The sequence below is a fragment of the Acanthochromis polyacanthus genome, chromosome 13, assembly GCF_021347895.1.
Source record: "Acanthochromis polyacanthus isolate Apoly-LR-REF ecotype Palm Island chromosome 13, KAUST_Apoly_ChrSc, whole genome shotgun sequence".
In the NCBI taxonomy this organism is placed as follows: Eukaryota; Metazoa; Chordata; class Actinopteri; family Pomacentridae; genus Acanthochromis; species Acanthochromis polyacanthus.
In genome coordinates, this window is record NC_067125.1 from 1,654,146 (window position 1) to 1,670,283 (window position 16,138).

At 45.5% G+C, this 16,138-nt stretch overlaps 1 protein-coding gene across 1 annotated transcript; it reads left to right on the top strand.

Moving 5' to 3' along the window:
- On the top strand, positions 1-14,103 carry LOC110968056 (solute carrier family 35 member F2-like). Its single transcript, XM_051957919.1, has 8 exons — positions 1-302; positions 4,627-4,799; positions 7,717-7,844; positions 7,940-8,099; positions 9,674-9,830; positions 9,902-9,954; positions 10,986-11,140; positions 13,391-14,103. Exons 1-8 carry the CDS (start codon positions 217-219, stop codon positions 13,607-13,609), a joined length of 1,131 nt encoding a protein of 376 aa, XP_051813879.1. The 5' UTR covers positions 1-216; the 3' UTR covers positions 13,610-14,103.
- Positions 14,104-16,138: the final 2,035 nt, after the last annotated feature.

The following is a 16,138-nucleotide window of genomic DNA, read 5'->3' on the forward strand; positions in this document are numbered from 1 at the left end:
AGACTAGTTTGTGTTTCATTAACTTCAGCTGAGGATCAGAGAGCAGCTCTTCAGTGTGTTTCTGGTGAAGCTCCTGGTCCTTAAAGGTCAGCTCCATGTCTTCTCTCCAGCCTTTATTCCCTCAGACTCTCTTGGAGGAATCTTTGACCTCGGAGCTGTTAATCATTCAGGAGGGAAACGGAGGAGCTCAGATTCCTGCATCAGAGCTGAGAAAACATGGAGGACTCGGAGAGGAAGCAGAACCTGAGCAGAATATTCCTGCAGAAGATCAGGAGCTTCAGACCGAAGGAGGTTTTTACTTGGTGAGTGACCAGAGAGACCGTCAGAAGGACAGACGGTTTACCTCCTAAACACCTGGTTCTTCATCAATGATCAGAGTTCTACCTTCAGACTGGGAATATTTCTAGAGTTCATAGAGGAGGGTCCAGATTTATCACTTTTAATGGACTTTTTCAGAACTTCATCAGTCCAGCAGATAGATGGATAGATGGATGGATGGATGGATGGATGGATAGATAGATAGATAGATAGATTAAACCTTTATTAACCCCTTACACTGTAGTCAATTTTCGCCTGAAATTTCTACTGAAGATGTACAGAAAGTAAATTGAATGCTGTTCTTGAACTGTTTGGAGTACAGGCATGGTTGGGGTCTCCTTTGAAAGCAGACAACCTGAATTTTCACCCAGTGCAGTCAGAATTACTCTAGGTGCTACTGAAACAGAGTATTTTATGTTGGAACACACTGAATTAGGATGAATTTTATTTTTGCCTAAATTTTTTCCCTAATAAAACACCTGAAAATCAGTGTGGCAGCACTGTGACAGCTTGAAAACACAAAAAAGCAACAGCCTGGGGTCTTACATAGTTCAGGACAAAATTTCAGCGCAATACTACAAGAAATGAGTGTTTCACACATGTTTTTGTACTAATATGGCCAGGCGCTGTCAATTTTGGACACCCTCTGTACACCCTGGGCAAAAATGGTAAATGTTCGTTTTCACATTATTTTCACTCCAAAAACTCATAAAGAACTCAAAAAAGGCACTTCACAGCAGCTCCAGTGTGGATCAGACACAGAGACAGGGAGGGAGACAGAGAGGCTGCAGCTGCAGCGGAGGTGTGAAAAGTCACAGAGTCATAAAAGGTCTTCAGAAGTGCTCCCTGCACCCCGAAGGACCTCAGTTTTCTGAGCAGTGGAGTCTGCTCTGACCTTTCTTGTAAAGTGCGCTGGTGTTAGTAGTCCAGTCCAGGTTCTTGTTCAGTGAACACCCAGGTACCTGTAGGAGTCCACAATCTCAATGTCCGTTCCCTGGATGTTCACTGGTGTAGGAGAAGTGTGTCTGTTCCTGCTAAAGTCCACCACCAGTTCCTTTGTTTTCACCGCATTGATCTGGAGGCTGTTCATCAGGAACCAGTCCACAAAGTCCTGGTTAAGTTCTCTGTACTCCTCCTCATCTCCGTCTGTGATGAGGCCGACGATGGCAGAGTCGTCAGAGAACTTCTGAAGGTGGCAGTTTGTGGTGTGATGGGAGAAGTCTGCAGTGTAGAGGATGAAAAGAAAGGGGGCAAGGACAGTCCCCTGTGGGCCCCCGTACTGCAGACCACAGTGTCAGACAAACAGTCCCCTGTGGGCCCCCATACAGCAGACCACAGTGTCAGACAAACAGTCCCCTGTGGGCCCCCATACAGCAGACCACAGTGTCAGACAAACAGTCCTCTGTGGGCCCCCATACAGCAGACCACAGTGTCGGACAAACAGTCCTCTGTGGGCCCCCATACAGCAGACCACAGTGTCGGACAAACAGTCCTCTGTGGGCCCCCATACAGCAGACCACAGTGTCAGACAAACAGTCCCCTGTGGGCCCCCATACAGCAGACCACAGTGTCGGACAAACAGTCCTCTGTGGGCCCCCATACAGCAGACCACAGTGTCAGACAAACAGTCCCCTGTGGGCCCCCATACAGCAGACCACAGTGTCAGACAAACAGTCCTCTGTGGGCCCCCATACAGCAGACCACAGTGTCGGACAAACAGTCCTCTGTGGGCCCCCATACAGCAGACCACAGTGTCAGACAAACAGTCCCCTGTGGGCCCCCATACAGCAGACCACAGTGTCAGACAAACAGTCCCCTGTGGGCCCCCATACAGCAGACCACAGTGTCAGACACACAGTCCCCTGCTCTCACAAACTGTGGCCGGTTGGTGAGGTAATCCAGCAGCATTGTGAGGTGAGAGTCCACTCCTGTCTGCTCCAGCTTGTCCCCCAGAAGCGTAGGCTTGATGGTGTTGAAGGCATTGGAGAAATCATACAACATGATTCTCACAGTGCTCTTCGTCTTCTCCAGGTGAGAGAGACATCTGTGCAGGAGGTAGATCACTGCATCATCAACCCCGATGCCGGGCTGGTAGGCAAACTGCAGCGGGTCCAATAATGAGCTCACCAGGGGTCGCAGATGACAAAGGACCAACCTCTCCAGGGTCTTCATCAGGTGGGATGTTAGTACCACCGGCCTGAAGTGGTTGAGGTCCTTGGGGTGCGATATCTTCGGCACTGGTACCCCACAGGATGTCTTCCACAGCTGTGGTACTCTCCCCAGCTTCAGGCTCAGGTTGAAAATATGTTCCACAATCCTGCTCAGCTGATCTGCGCAGGACTTGAGGAGCCTGGAGCTGATGCCATCTGGACCCGTAGCCTTCCTGATCTTCAGTCTGCTCAGTTCTCTCTTCACCTGGGATGTTGATAGGGACAAGCTGGGGCAGGGGGGCTGTGTGCTGGTTGTGAGTGTGGGGCCCTGTGGAGGAGGGGAGGTGTGAGGTGTAGAACCATGACATTTAGGAGGAGAAACATCTGAGTTCTGGTAGAAACTGACCCCAGATCAGTTTAAATCCATCCAGGTATCTCAGTCTGAAGATAGTCCAGATTCAATTGGATCATTGAAATTGGATCTTTTCAAGCAATTTAGTTTAATTCTCATTTCATTTTCAACTAATTTCCTGTAATTTTGGATCATTTTCGAGTCGTTTTACACAAATTTTGAGTCATTTTCTATCATTCTTGAAGTCTTGTGGAGTAATTTTGTGTCTTTCTGCAAATCATCAGTCAGTTTGGATCATTTTTGAGTCATTTTGGGTGAATTCTGATTCATTTAGGACAAATTTCATGTCGTTCTGAAGTCATTTTCTGGCATTATGGACCATCTTTTTAAAGTTCCTGTAGAGAATCAGCTGATCAGTTCTCCTGTTGGTCTGTAGGAGGCAGAGCAACATCTCCCATCATCCCTCACTGCTCCTCCAGAACACTGGAGTCACTCTATACTGGATCCAATGACGTAAATATACCTAGACTGCTCACTGGTTGGCGGACAACAGCGGCGTCATGGCCAAGTGGCGCTGACTTCCGGTAGTGGCAAGAAGCTGTGGTGCGCTGTTTGATCCTGTGTGGATACACCAACTTCAAGGCCTGCTTGTCATCACTGATGGGACAAAATGTGTTATGTTACGGCTTTTACTGTTAGCAGACAATAAAATCTCTGTCCTAGGCACGTTTTCACGGCAATCACAGCGTTGTTTAGCCCTCACAGACAAGCAATGGCACGCCCTTTGATATCCTTTCAAACAGTACTGTTTCAGTGTTTGATGACTAGTTCTGGCCTATTTGATGACACGCTTTGTGTTGTTTCATCACACCAACTGACTGAAAAAGATAAAAACAAAGCACAAGGCATGTTTCTACGGCAATCACACTCGTATAATAGCAAACACAGAGCCTCCATTCCAATATCCTTCAAATTTAGCCTCTTCACATGTTCTGCCTACAACAGAGACCACCACACAATAATGAGTGCTGAATGCTGCTGCAGTGATTGTGTCAATAACAAATATTTCATACTTTCTGCAGCATTAGTGTTTCACTTACATGGGCTCTAGAAAATATTCGAACAAATGCCAAATAAGAAAATTAGTTTTTTAAACAATTTTCCTCCAATTCTAATAATTTAGTTGGACTTTGAAAAGCAGCACATGCAGTAGTCAAAAATTCCAAATTATGTTTTAGTGTAAAGAGGGATGGAAAATTCACAAGCCTCAGCCTTGAGTACTGCAAATAGAGTTTTTTTTTGAGGTTCATAATGTCAAAATAAAGGTTTTTAAAGGTTCCAAATTGGTCAATATGGACTCAATACAGGCTCTTCTAAGGCATATACGCATGGATGTGATAATGAAATTGGACCGATCTTACCTTTTTATGAGGAGTCTCCTCAGCTGCAGTCACTGAAAAACCCAGCCAGTGCTGGTCTAGGGCCTCCTGGTCTGGTGTTCTCAACGTATTTCAAGCATTGTGACTTGATTCCAACACAGAAGTTTACTGTACCTTGGTAAATCACGAAACACAAAGTCACATTCCGTGCTGACGCTCGAATCTGACACCACGTCTTGCCACTACCGGAAGTCAGCTCCTATTTGCCACCTCTCAGCGGCCAGTGAGCGGTCTAGGTATATTTACGTCATTGACTGGATCGATGTGGACAGGAAGTGATGTCATGTTGGTTCAGAACTAGAACCAATCCTGTCCAGTCTGAGTCTTACATCTGTTGGTTCATTAACCAGACCCGGTTCTGTTCCAGGCGTCTGGTTCGGACCCTGGCTATGGGTCAGGGTCTGGCGGTTCTGATCTGTGGAACCGCCGTCTCCTCCCAGTTCCTGGCCTCCTTCCAGGTGAACACCCCCATGCTGCAGAGCTTCATCCACTACCTGCTGCTGCTGCTGGTCTACAGCGGAACCATGCTCTGCACTGCAGGTACCAGGACGCTAGAACCACTAGAACCAGAACCACTAGAACACTACAACTACTACAAACACTGGAATCAGAACCACTGAAACCACTAGAACCACTAGAACCAGAACCACTAGAACTGCTGGAACCGCTAGAACCAGAACCACTAGAGCCGCTAGAACCGCTAGAACTACTAGAACCAGAACCACTACAACTACTACAACCACTGGAATCAGAACTACTAGAACCACTGCAACCATTAGACCCATCGGACCCACCAGAACCACCACAACCACTGGAACCACTAGAACCACTAGAACCAGAACCACTAGAACCACTAGAACCAGAACTAGAAACTAGAAGTGGTTCTAATTGATTATTAATGATTATTAGTGAACAGATCATTATTGATTCATTAATGATTGTTGATTATTGATTATTAACTAACAACAACAATAACAATAATAATAATAATAATACTTTATATGTAAGCGCCTTTCTTTACAAGATAAAACCAGACATAAAGATAAAAACATACTTAAAGATAAAAACATACTTGAAGAGGCAGCTAGAGAGAATAAATAGTGTTGAACTGATGAGCTTTGAGTTTGGATTTGAAGAGAGACAGAGAGTCAATATTTTGGATGTCCAGTGGGAGTGAGTCCCAGAGTTTGTGAGCAGACGCTGAAAGCCCTGAAGGTTGCTCATGGTGCTGAGGAGGATGGAGGAAGAGAATCTGAGAGAGCGGGTGGAGGAGGAGATTTGAAGGAGATCAGACGGATAGGGAGAGGAGAGGTTGTGGATGGTCCTGAATGCATACAGGAGGATTTTGAATTCTATGGTATTCTATTCTAGGTCGGATGGAGGTAGGATGGAGGTGGTATGGAGGTAGGATGAAGGTGATGGAGGTAGGATGAAGGTGATATGGAGGTAGGATGGAAGTGGGATGGAGGTGGTATGGAGGTAGGATGGAGGTGATATGGAGTTGGTATGGAGGTAGGATGGAGGTGGTATGGAGGTGGTATGGAGGTAGGATGGAGGTGGTATGGAGGTAGGATGGAGGTGGTATGGAGGTGATATGGAGGTAGGATGGAAGTGGGATGGAGGCGGTATGGAGGTAGGATGGAGGTGGTATGGAGGTGGTATGGAGGTAGGATGGAGGTGATATGGAGGTGGTATGGAGGTAGGATGGAGGTGATATGGAGGTGGTATGGAGGTAGGATGGAGGTGATATGGAGGTAGGATGGAGGTGATATGGAGGTGGTATGGAGGTAGGATGAAGGTGATGGAGGTAGGATGAAGGTGATATGGAGGTAGGATGGAAGTGGGATGGAGGTGGTATGGAGGTAGGATGGAGGTGGTATGGAGGTGGTATGGAGGTAGGATGGAGGTGATATGGAGGTGGTATGGAGGTAGGATGGAGGTGATATGGAGGTGGTATGGAGGTAGGATGGAGGTGATATGGAGGTAGGATGGAGGTGATATGGAGGTGGTATGGAGGTAGGATGGAGGTGGTATGGAGGTAGGATGGAGGTAGGATGGAGGTGGTATGGAGGTCGGATGGAGGTAGGATGGAAGTGGTATGGAGGTGATATGGAGGTGGTATGGAGGTAAGATGGAGGTGATATGGAGGTGGTATGGAGGTAGGATGGAGGTGGTATCGAGGTAGGATGGAAGTGGGATGGAGGTGGTATGGAGGTAGGATGGAGGTGGTATGGAGGTGGTATGGAGGTAGGATGGAGGTGGTATGGAGTTGATATGGAGGTGGGATGGAGGTGGTATGGAGTTGGTATGGAGGTGGGACGGAGGTGGTATGGAGATGGTTTGGAGGTAGGATAGAGGTGGTATGGAGGTAGGATGGAGGTGGTATGGAGGTGATATGGAGGTGGTATGGAGGTAGGATGGAGGTGATATGGAGGTGGTATGGAGGTAGGATGGAGGTGATATGGAGGTAGAATGGAGGTGATATGGAGGTGGTATGGAGGTAGGATGGAGGTGGTATGGAGGTAGGATGGAAGTGGGATGGAGGTGGTATCGAGGTAGGATGAAGGTAGGATGGAAGTGGTATGGAGGTGATATGGAGGTGGTATGGAGGTAAGATGGAGGTGATATGGAGGTGGTATGGAGGTAGGATGGAGGTGGTATCGAGGTAGGATGGAAGTGGGATGGAGGTGGTATGGAGGTAGGATGGAGGTGGTATGGAGGTGGTATGGAGGTAGGATGGAGGTGGTATGGAGTTGATATGGAGGTGGGATGGAGGTGGTATGGAGTTGGTATGGAGGTGGGATGGAGGTGGTATGGAGATGGTTTGGAGGTAGGATAGAGGTGGTATGGAGGTAGGATGGAGGTGGTATGGAGGTGATATGGAGGTGGTATGGAGGTAGGATGGAGGTGATATGGAGGTGGTATGGAGTTGGTTTGGAGGTAGGATGGAGATGGTATGGAGGTAGGATGGAGGTGGTTTGGAGGTAGGATGGAAATGGTATGGAGGTGGGATGGAGGTGGTATGGAGATGGTATGGAGGTGGGATGGAGGTGCTATGGAGATGGTTTGGAGGTAGGATGGAGATGGTATGGAGGTGGTATGGAGGTAGGATAGGGGTGAGGGAGGGAAATTGAAATATGTAGACCAGGTGATGCTATTGATGCAAGATTAGAAGGAAAGTGAGGAATCAAGAATGACAACCAGACTCTGAACCTGAGGGGAGGAGAAAGTGAGGAGCTGTCAGTGGTGAGGGAAAGTGTTGATTTGGTTCTTATTAGAAGAATCTCTGTTTAGTCTGTTCAGTTTTAGGAGGTTTGAGGTGAACCAGGAGCTGGGTGTCATCACCGAAATAATGAAAATTAATGTTGTATTTATTGTGAATAATTGATTAATAATGACTGATTATTAATTATTCATTGTTAATGACTGAAGCTGAGACGTTTCCTTTAAAATGCAGGAGATGGAAATATCTTACAGGTTCTCAGGAGGAGCTGGTGGAGATACCTCCTGCTGGGCCTGGTGGACGTGGAGGCAAACTACACCGTGGTGAAGGCCTACCAGTACACCACCCTGACCAGTGTCCAGGTGAGTTTATACACCAGTACACCACCCTGACCAGTGTCCAGGTGAGTTTATACACCAGTACACCACCCTGATCTTTGTCTTCTCCTCCTCCTCAGCTACTGGACTGCTTCGTGATCCCGGTCCTCATGGTTCTGTCCTGGTGGGTTCTGAAGACCCAGTACCGCCCAATCCACTACGTGTCGGTGGTGATCTGCCTACTGGGAGTTGGAGCGATGGTTGGAGCAGATCTTCTGTCTGGACGGGACCAAGGATCCAGTAAGAATCTCAGGGTTAAACTGGAGAAGATCCAGTAAGAACCAGGAAACATCTCAGGGTTAAACTGGAGAAGATCCAGAGACCAGAACACATTAAAAAGGAACCAACTGTAAACAACATCCACAACAAAAACCTATTTTTATATAAACAGTAATCTGACTTGAAAATATCAGTTTTACAGTTTCTAAATGAACTGATAATGAAATTATAATTATTGTTACGACATTCAACATAAATATAAACGCAACACTTTTGTTTTTGCTCCCATTTTTTATGAGATGGATGAACTCAAAGATCTAAAACTTTTTCCACATACACAATATCACCATTTCTCTCAAATATTGTTCACAAATCTGTCTAAATGTGTGATAGTGAGCACTTCTCCTTTGCTGAGATAATCCATCCCAGCTCACAGGTGTTCCATATCAGGATGCTGATTAGACACCATGATTAGTGCACAGGTGTGCCTTAGACTGCCCACAATAAAAGGACACTCTGAAAGGTGCAGTTTAATCACAGCACAATGCCACATGGTGTATGTGGAAAAAGTTTTAGATCTTTGAGTTCATCTCATAAAAAATGGGAGCAAAAACAAAAGTGTTGCGTTTATAATTTTGTTGAGTTTATATTGAAGTAGGGCTGCACAGTGGGTAGTGGTTTTGCCTTGCAGCAAGAAGATCCCCGGTTCAAATCCCGGCCTGGGATCTTTCTGCATGGAGTTTGCATGTTCTCCCTGTGCATGCGTGGGTTTTCTCCGGGTACTCCGGCTTCCTCCCACAGTCCAAAAACATGCTGAGGTTAATTGGTTACTCTAAATTGTCCGTAGGTGTGAATGTGAGTGTGATTGTGTGTCTGTGTATGTAGCCCTGTGACAGACTGGTGACCTGTCCAGGGTGTCCCCTGCCTTCGCTCCAGTCAGCTGGGATAGACTCCAGATTTTCTACTGATTTTTTAATACAGATGTTTCCTTTTTACAGATCTTTTGCAGATTTTTGACATGCTGTTTGATAATTTTTTTTTCAGATTTCTTCCAGATTTTTTCATAGTTTTTTACAGATTTAACTGATTTTTTTCAGAGATTTTTCAAAAAGACATTTTCCAGATTTTTAACAGATTTTTTACATATATTTTACTTTTTAAAAACATTTTTTACAGTTGTTTTACTCATGTTTTACTGTTTTTTGCTTTTGTTTTTACAGATTTTCTTAACAGATTTTTGGGGGACTTTTGCAAAAAACATTTTTCCAGATTTTTTTGTTTTATAGATTTTCTACAGATGTTTTTTTACAGATGTTCTGCAGATTTTTTGACAAATTGTTTGACAGATGTTTTTCAGATTTCTTCCAGATTTTTTCATTTTATTTTATAGATGTTTTTACAGATTTCTTCAGAGTACATTTTTTGATTTAATTGTTCACTCAGTCTGTCACTTTAACCTAAATTGTCATTTAGTGTTTTTATGGAGGTGAACTCATTGGGAGTTCCTGACTGTTTGTTGGTCAGATGTTCTGGTTCTGGTTCTGTTCAACCTCTAACCTGCTGCTAGGTGACGGTCTGGTTCTGGTTCTGTTCAGCCTCTAACCTGCTGCTGGGGGATGGTCTGGTTCTGCTCAGTGCGACGCTCTACGCTGTATCTAATGTCTGTCAGGAGTACACAGTGAAGAGACGCACCCGGGTCGAGTTCTTGGGGATGATTGGACTGTTCGGTGCCATCATCAGTGCCGTGCAGATGTAAGAACTTTAGATTAACGTGAAGGCTTGGTCCACTTCATCACTAACCTGCAGCTGTTCTGTCTGTCCAGGGTGGTTCTGGAGAGGAACCAGGTCGCTGAGATCCAGTGGAGCTGGAGAGTCGGTGAGTGTTCAAACAGAGACGCTGTTTTCATTCAGTTTATACATTAATACTGGATCAGATTAAACCAACCCAATCTGAACCAACCAGAACCTCCTCAGAAACAGATGGTTCTTTATTAATGATCAGAGTTCTACCTTCGTGCTGAGAATATCTCCAGAGTTCCAGGTCCTTGAAGTCCAAAGAGGAGAACGTCCCCGGAGAAAGTTCTAGAGTAGACCTACCGACAACTGGACAGTTGTCGGTAGGTCTGCTCTAGAACTTTCTCCAATTGTCGGTAGGTCTACTCTAGAACTTTCTCCAGTTGTCGGTAGGTCTACGCTAGAACTATGTCCAGCTGTTGGTAGGTCTACTCTAGAACTTTCTCCAGTTGTCGGTAGGTCTACGCTAGAACTGTGTCCAGCTGTTGGTAGGTCTACTCTAGAACTTTCTCCAGTTGTCGGTAGGTCTGCGCTAGAACTATGTCCAGCTGTTGGCAAATCTACTCTAGAACTTTCTCCAGTTGTCAGTAGGTCTACTCTAGAACTTTCTCAAGTTGTCGGTAGATCTACGCCAGAACTATGTCCAGCTGTCAGTAGGTCTACTCTAGAACTTTCTTCAGTTGTCAGTAGGTCTACTCTAGAACTTTCTCCAGTTGTCGGTAGGTCTACTCTAGAACTTTCTCCAGTTGTCAGTAGGTCTACTCTAGAACTTTCTCCAGCTGTCGGTAGGTCTACTCTAGAACTTTCTCCAGTTGTTGGTAGGTCTGCTCTAGAACTTTCTCCAGGTGTCGGTAGGTCTACTCTAGAACTTTCTCCAGTTGTCGGTAGATCTGCTCTAGAACTTTCTCCAGTTGTCGGTAGGTCTACTCTAGAACTTTCTCCAATTACTTATAGAAAAATGGTGCTAAATAAGAAACTGGTTTTGCAACAGATGAATGTTTGTCTTCTTTTCACATTGATACAAGGTGCTGTAGATTGATAAAAGAGTGATATAAAGTGATAAGTGCTATAAAGTGATGCGAGGTGATATGTTGTGATCTGTTGTGTTTTCAGGGCTCCTGTTTGCCTCCTTTGCTCTCTGTATGTTCGCTCTGTACAGCTTCATGCCCATCGTGATGAAGCTCAGCAGCGCCACCTCTGTTAACCTGTCGCTGCTCACCGCCGACCTGTTCAGCCTCTTCTGTGGAATCTTCCTCTTCCAGTACAGCGTGAGTCCACATTATACACTGATAGTACTCTACATGTGCTGGTAACATTAAAGAACTCAAACAGATTAAGTTCCTCTGCCTTTAACCAGAGGCATTCATACCACACAATGAGGAGGAGGCAGTGAATAAGGCTCAGGGTTTGTCTCACTAATATGGAATTCTTTTGATTTGACTCAGTCAAACATTGATAAGTTGCAGACAGTGTTGGACTGTTGGCAGTAGTTATGGCAGATAATCCAGTGGGTCACTGTGACCTGCTGAGCTAATGGTTAATGAGAAAGTTAAAGTTTGACTCAGCTGTACTTCATAAAGTTCACCTGAACAAGTAAACCATCACTGATTGGTCATTCATCAGGTCTGTACCTTTCTATGCTGAGATGACATACAGTCAGGATTATTAATATCTGGACGATGACTCAGTTTTCATTCTGTGGGCTCTGTACACCACAATGGATTTAGATGAAACAATCCAGACAGTTGTTAAGTTCAGACTTTTAGCTTTAATTTGAATATTTGGGTCCAAAATGGTGGAGGTAGTATCATGGCCTCATCAGTGAAGCATGGTGGAGGTAGTATCATGGCCTCATCAGTGAAGCATGGTGGAGGTAGTATCATGGCCTCATCAGTGAAGCATGGGGGAGGTAGTATCATGGCCTCATCAGTGAAGCACGGTGGAGGTAGTATCATGGCCTCATCAGTGAAGCATGGTGGAGGTAGTATCATGGCCGCATCAGTGAAGCATGGTGGAGGTAGTATCATGGCCGCATCAGTGAAGCATGGTGGAGGTAGTATCATGGCCTCATCAGTGAAGCATGGAGGAGGTAGTATCATGGCCTCATCAGTGAAGCATGGAGGAGGTAGTATCATGGCCTCATCAGTGAAGCATGGGGGAGGTAGTATCATGGCCTCATCAGTGAAGCATGGAGGAGGTAGTATCATGGCCTCATCAGTGAAGCATGGGGGAGGTAGTATCATGGCCTCATCAGTGAAGCATGGCGGAGGTAGTATCGTGGCCTCATCAGTGAAGCATGGTGGAGGTAGTATCGTGGCCTCATCAGTGAAGCATGGAGGAGGTAGTGTCATGGCCTCATCAGTGAAGCATGGTGGAGGTAGTATCATGGCCTCATCAGTGAAGCATGGTGGAGGTAGTGTCATGGCCTCATCAGTGAAGCATGGAGGAGGTAGTGTCATGGCCTCATCAGTGAAGCATGGTGGAGGTAGTGTCATGGCCTCATCAGTGAAGCATGGGGGAGGTAGTATCGTGGCCTCATCAGTGAAGCATGGCGGAGGTAGTATCGTGGCCTCATCAGTGAAGCATGGTGGAGGTAGTATCATGGCCTCATCAGTGAAGCATGGAGGAGGTAGTGTCATGGCCTCATCAGTGAAGCATGGTGGAGGTAGTATCATGGCCTCATCAGTGAAGCATGGTGGAGGTAGTATCATGGCCTCATCAGTGAAGCATGGAGGAGGTAGTATCATGGCCTCATCAGTGAAGCATGGAGGAGGTAGTATCATGGCCTCATCAGTGAAGCATGGTGGAGGTAGTATCATGGCCTCATCAGTGAAGCATGGAGGAGGTAGTATCATGGCCTCATCAGTGAAGCATGGTGGAGGTAGTATCATGGCCGCATCAGTGAAGCATGGTGGAGGTAGTGTCGTGGCCTCATCAGTGAAGCATGGAGGAGGTAGTATCGTGGCCTCATCAGTGAAGCATGGCGGAGGTAGTATCGTGGCCTCATCAGTGAAGCATGGTGGAGGTAGTATCATGGCCTCATCAGTGAAGCATGGGGGAGGTAGTATCATGGCCTCATCAGTGAAGCATGGCGGAGGTAGTATCGTGGCCTCATCAGTGAAGCATGGCGGAGGTAGTATCGTGGCCTCATCAGTGAAGCATGGAGGAGGTAGTGTCATGGCCTCATCAGTGAAGCATGGGGGAGGTAGTATCATGGCCTCATCAGTGAAGCATGGTGGAGGTAGTATCACGGCCTCATCAGTGAAGCATGGAGGAGGTAGTATCATGGCCTCATCAGTGAAGCATGGGGGAGGTAGTATCATGGCTCACATGGGTTCATCTTAAATTTGTTGTAGTTCCTCCACCATTCTCCTGGTTTGGATGTAAATACCCTCTAATTAAAGCTGAAAGTCTGGAGTTGTTCTTCAGTATTAGTAGTATTAGTAGTAGTATTGTTGGTAGAATTACTAGTAGTATTCTGTGAGGTACTGCAGTAATCTGAAGCTGTTCTCTGTCAGTTCTCTGGACTCTACCTGGTCTCTCTGGTCATCATCCTTATTGGCTTCATCACCTTCAACGCTGTGCCGACACCCTCCGACCAATCTGACCCCGATGACCTCAGCATCTCTTCATCTTCCTCACTCTCCTCCTCCTCGGTGGACCCTGAGCGTCCTGAGCAGAGAACGGAGGAGGATTTGAAACGGCAGGACGATGTTTTGTGCAGCACCAAAATGTGACCCATCCATACTTAAAACACATTTATTTATTGAGTTTTACTTTACTTCCTGTACAGAATACAGAAAATAACAGAATAAATAAAAGTATAGATCTAATTTAATCCTGTTCTGTTAAGTTCTGTTCTGTTCTGCTGTGGTGAATCTGAGTTCTGTAGATCTTGTACACAGATCTTGGACACAGTTGGATGTTTCAACCAGACAATGAGTCCAAACACACATCAGATGTGGTAAAGAAATGGTTCCATCAGGACAGAATGAAGGTTCCAGACTCGTCTTCCCAATGTCCTGACTTAGACCCATCAAGAACCTGAAGAACCAAGACAGAAAAACAACAAATGTAGTGGAACTGAACCAGTTCTGTCCAGAGGAGTCAAAGATAAACAAGAAGAGCTTTAATGAATCCAAGGACTAAAATACAAGATTGTTTTTTTATTGTGACAAAGATTTGTGTGTTTCAGTGATTCCGGAGTTCTAGAAGTCGTTATAAACTGAAGGCTGCCGTCATAAATATTGTCTCTGCTGTTAAAGTAAACTTTAGTTCATGTTTAATATCCTCAGATGTGATGAAACAACTCAAAAATGATCCGAAACGACAAAATGTTACGATTTTTGGAGGCTCAGGCACAGGAAAGAGACAGACTGGAGCAGTTTATTCACAGAGAAGGTATTTACAGAAACAGTCCCGGAATATGTTACCAGAAAAATCCTCGAGGAACAAAGAAGGTCAATAAACTCAATACTGCCACTCCAGGTGGGAGGACTCAAAGAAGAAATACTCAACTTAGAAATGAACCCACTGCAGGTACCACCTGGACAGGGACGCAAAAAAACAAAACAAAAAAACTACAGAAATGTAGTTTCACTAACAAGAACTCATCCAAAGAGTAATTCGAACTAGAAGAGGCTAGAACCATAAAGGTGGCTGGGCTGCAAAAATAGATTCACAAAAGAGTGCCTACACTCACAAAACTGGCCTGGGCACTACTAGAGATCAGAGCTAAATACTCAGGATTCTAACGTGGTTGGATTACAAAAACACATTCACCGAAGTGTGGCTTCACTCGACCAGAAATGCTGAAAGTCAACCACAGAGATTACTCAGTCAAAACACGAACAAAAAAGGCTGCCAAAACTCTATTCTAATTACTTGGCAGAACAATTCTACAATTCAGTGAACAATGTAAGTCTGTACATGCTTGGACTGGGACCAGACGAGGGCAGACAGCGGAGGGGCAGAGGCTGGGGCTTTGTGGCTGAAGGCTGGAGGCTGGAGCAGCAGGTGTGTGGGAGAGGAGCAGTAGGTGAGCTGGGTGACCGTCTGAGGGGGAAAGCTGGGGTTGGAGGTGGTGAATGGAGAATCCACACGAGCTTGTTTGATCCAGGTGGCCAGGAACAAATTGTACTTGGACAGGCAGCAGTCCAAACTGGAAAAGACAGAGGTTACTGAAGCTCCTTCAGCAGGAGAGGCTGAATGAAAAGAGCTGAGGACTGACTGGCTCATACAATGATCCGGCATCGAGTAGTGAATGGCGTCTGGTTATATGGCAGTAGAGTGGAATGGTGATTGGCTCGGTCTGGCTGCCTGTGCTTCTGCAGATTGCTGATTGCGGATATCACCTGACGCCACAACCTCCAAACCCATCCATCCATCCATCCATCCATCCATCCATCCATCCATCCATCCATCCATCCATTCTCTTTTTTGTCCTCACTTATTTATCCTCATTAGGGTCATGGGGGTGCTGGAGTCTATCCCAGCTGACTTGGGTGAAGGCAGGGGACACCCTGGACAGGTCACCAGTCTGTCACAGGGCTACATATACAGACACACAATCACACTCACATTCACACCTACGGGCAGTTTAGAGTAACCAATTAACCTCAGCATGTTTTTGGACTGTGGGAGGAAGCCGGAGTACCCGGAGAAAACCCACGCATGCACAGAGAGAACATGCAAACTCCATGCAGAAAGATCCCAGGACCAGGCTGGGATTTGAACCGGGGATCTTCTTGCTGCAAGGTGAAAGTGCTAACCACTACTGCACTGTGCAGCCCACCTCCAAACCCAGCATACCTAAAAAGGAAAAAATAGAAGGGAGGGGGAAGGGGGAGCCCTAGCCAGGATCTGCAGCAGCAGGACTGACACAAAACATCCAAAATTACTTAAAATTGGTCCAAAATGGTTTGAAATGTGCCCAAAATGACAAAAAAAATGGTCCAAAATGACTTACAATTGGTTCAAAATTACATAAAATTACTCCAAAATGGTTTAAAATTTGACCAAAATGATAAATAGATTGTCCAAAATAACTAAAAAATGGTTCAAAAAGACAAAAAAATGGTCCAAAATGGTTTAAAATTTGCCCAACATGACTCAAATTTGTCCAAAATGGTTTAAAATTGGTCCAAAATGACTAAAAAGTGGTTAAAAATGACTTAAAAATGGTTTCAAATTTGCCCAAATGACTCCCAAATGATCCGAAATGATTAAGAATTGATTGAAAATGACAAATTGACTCATAAATAGCT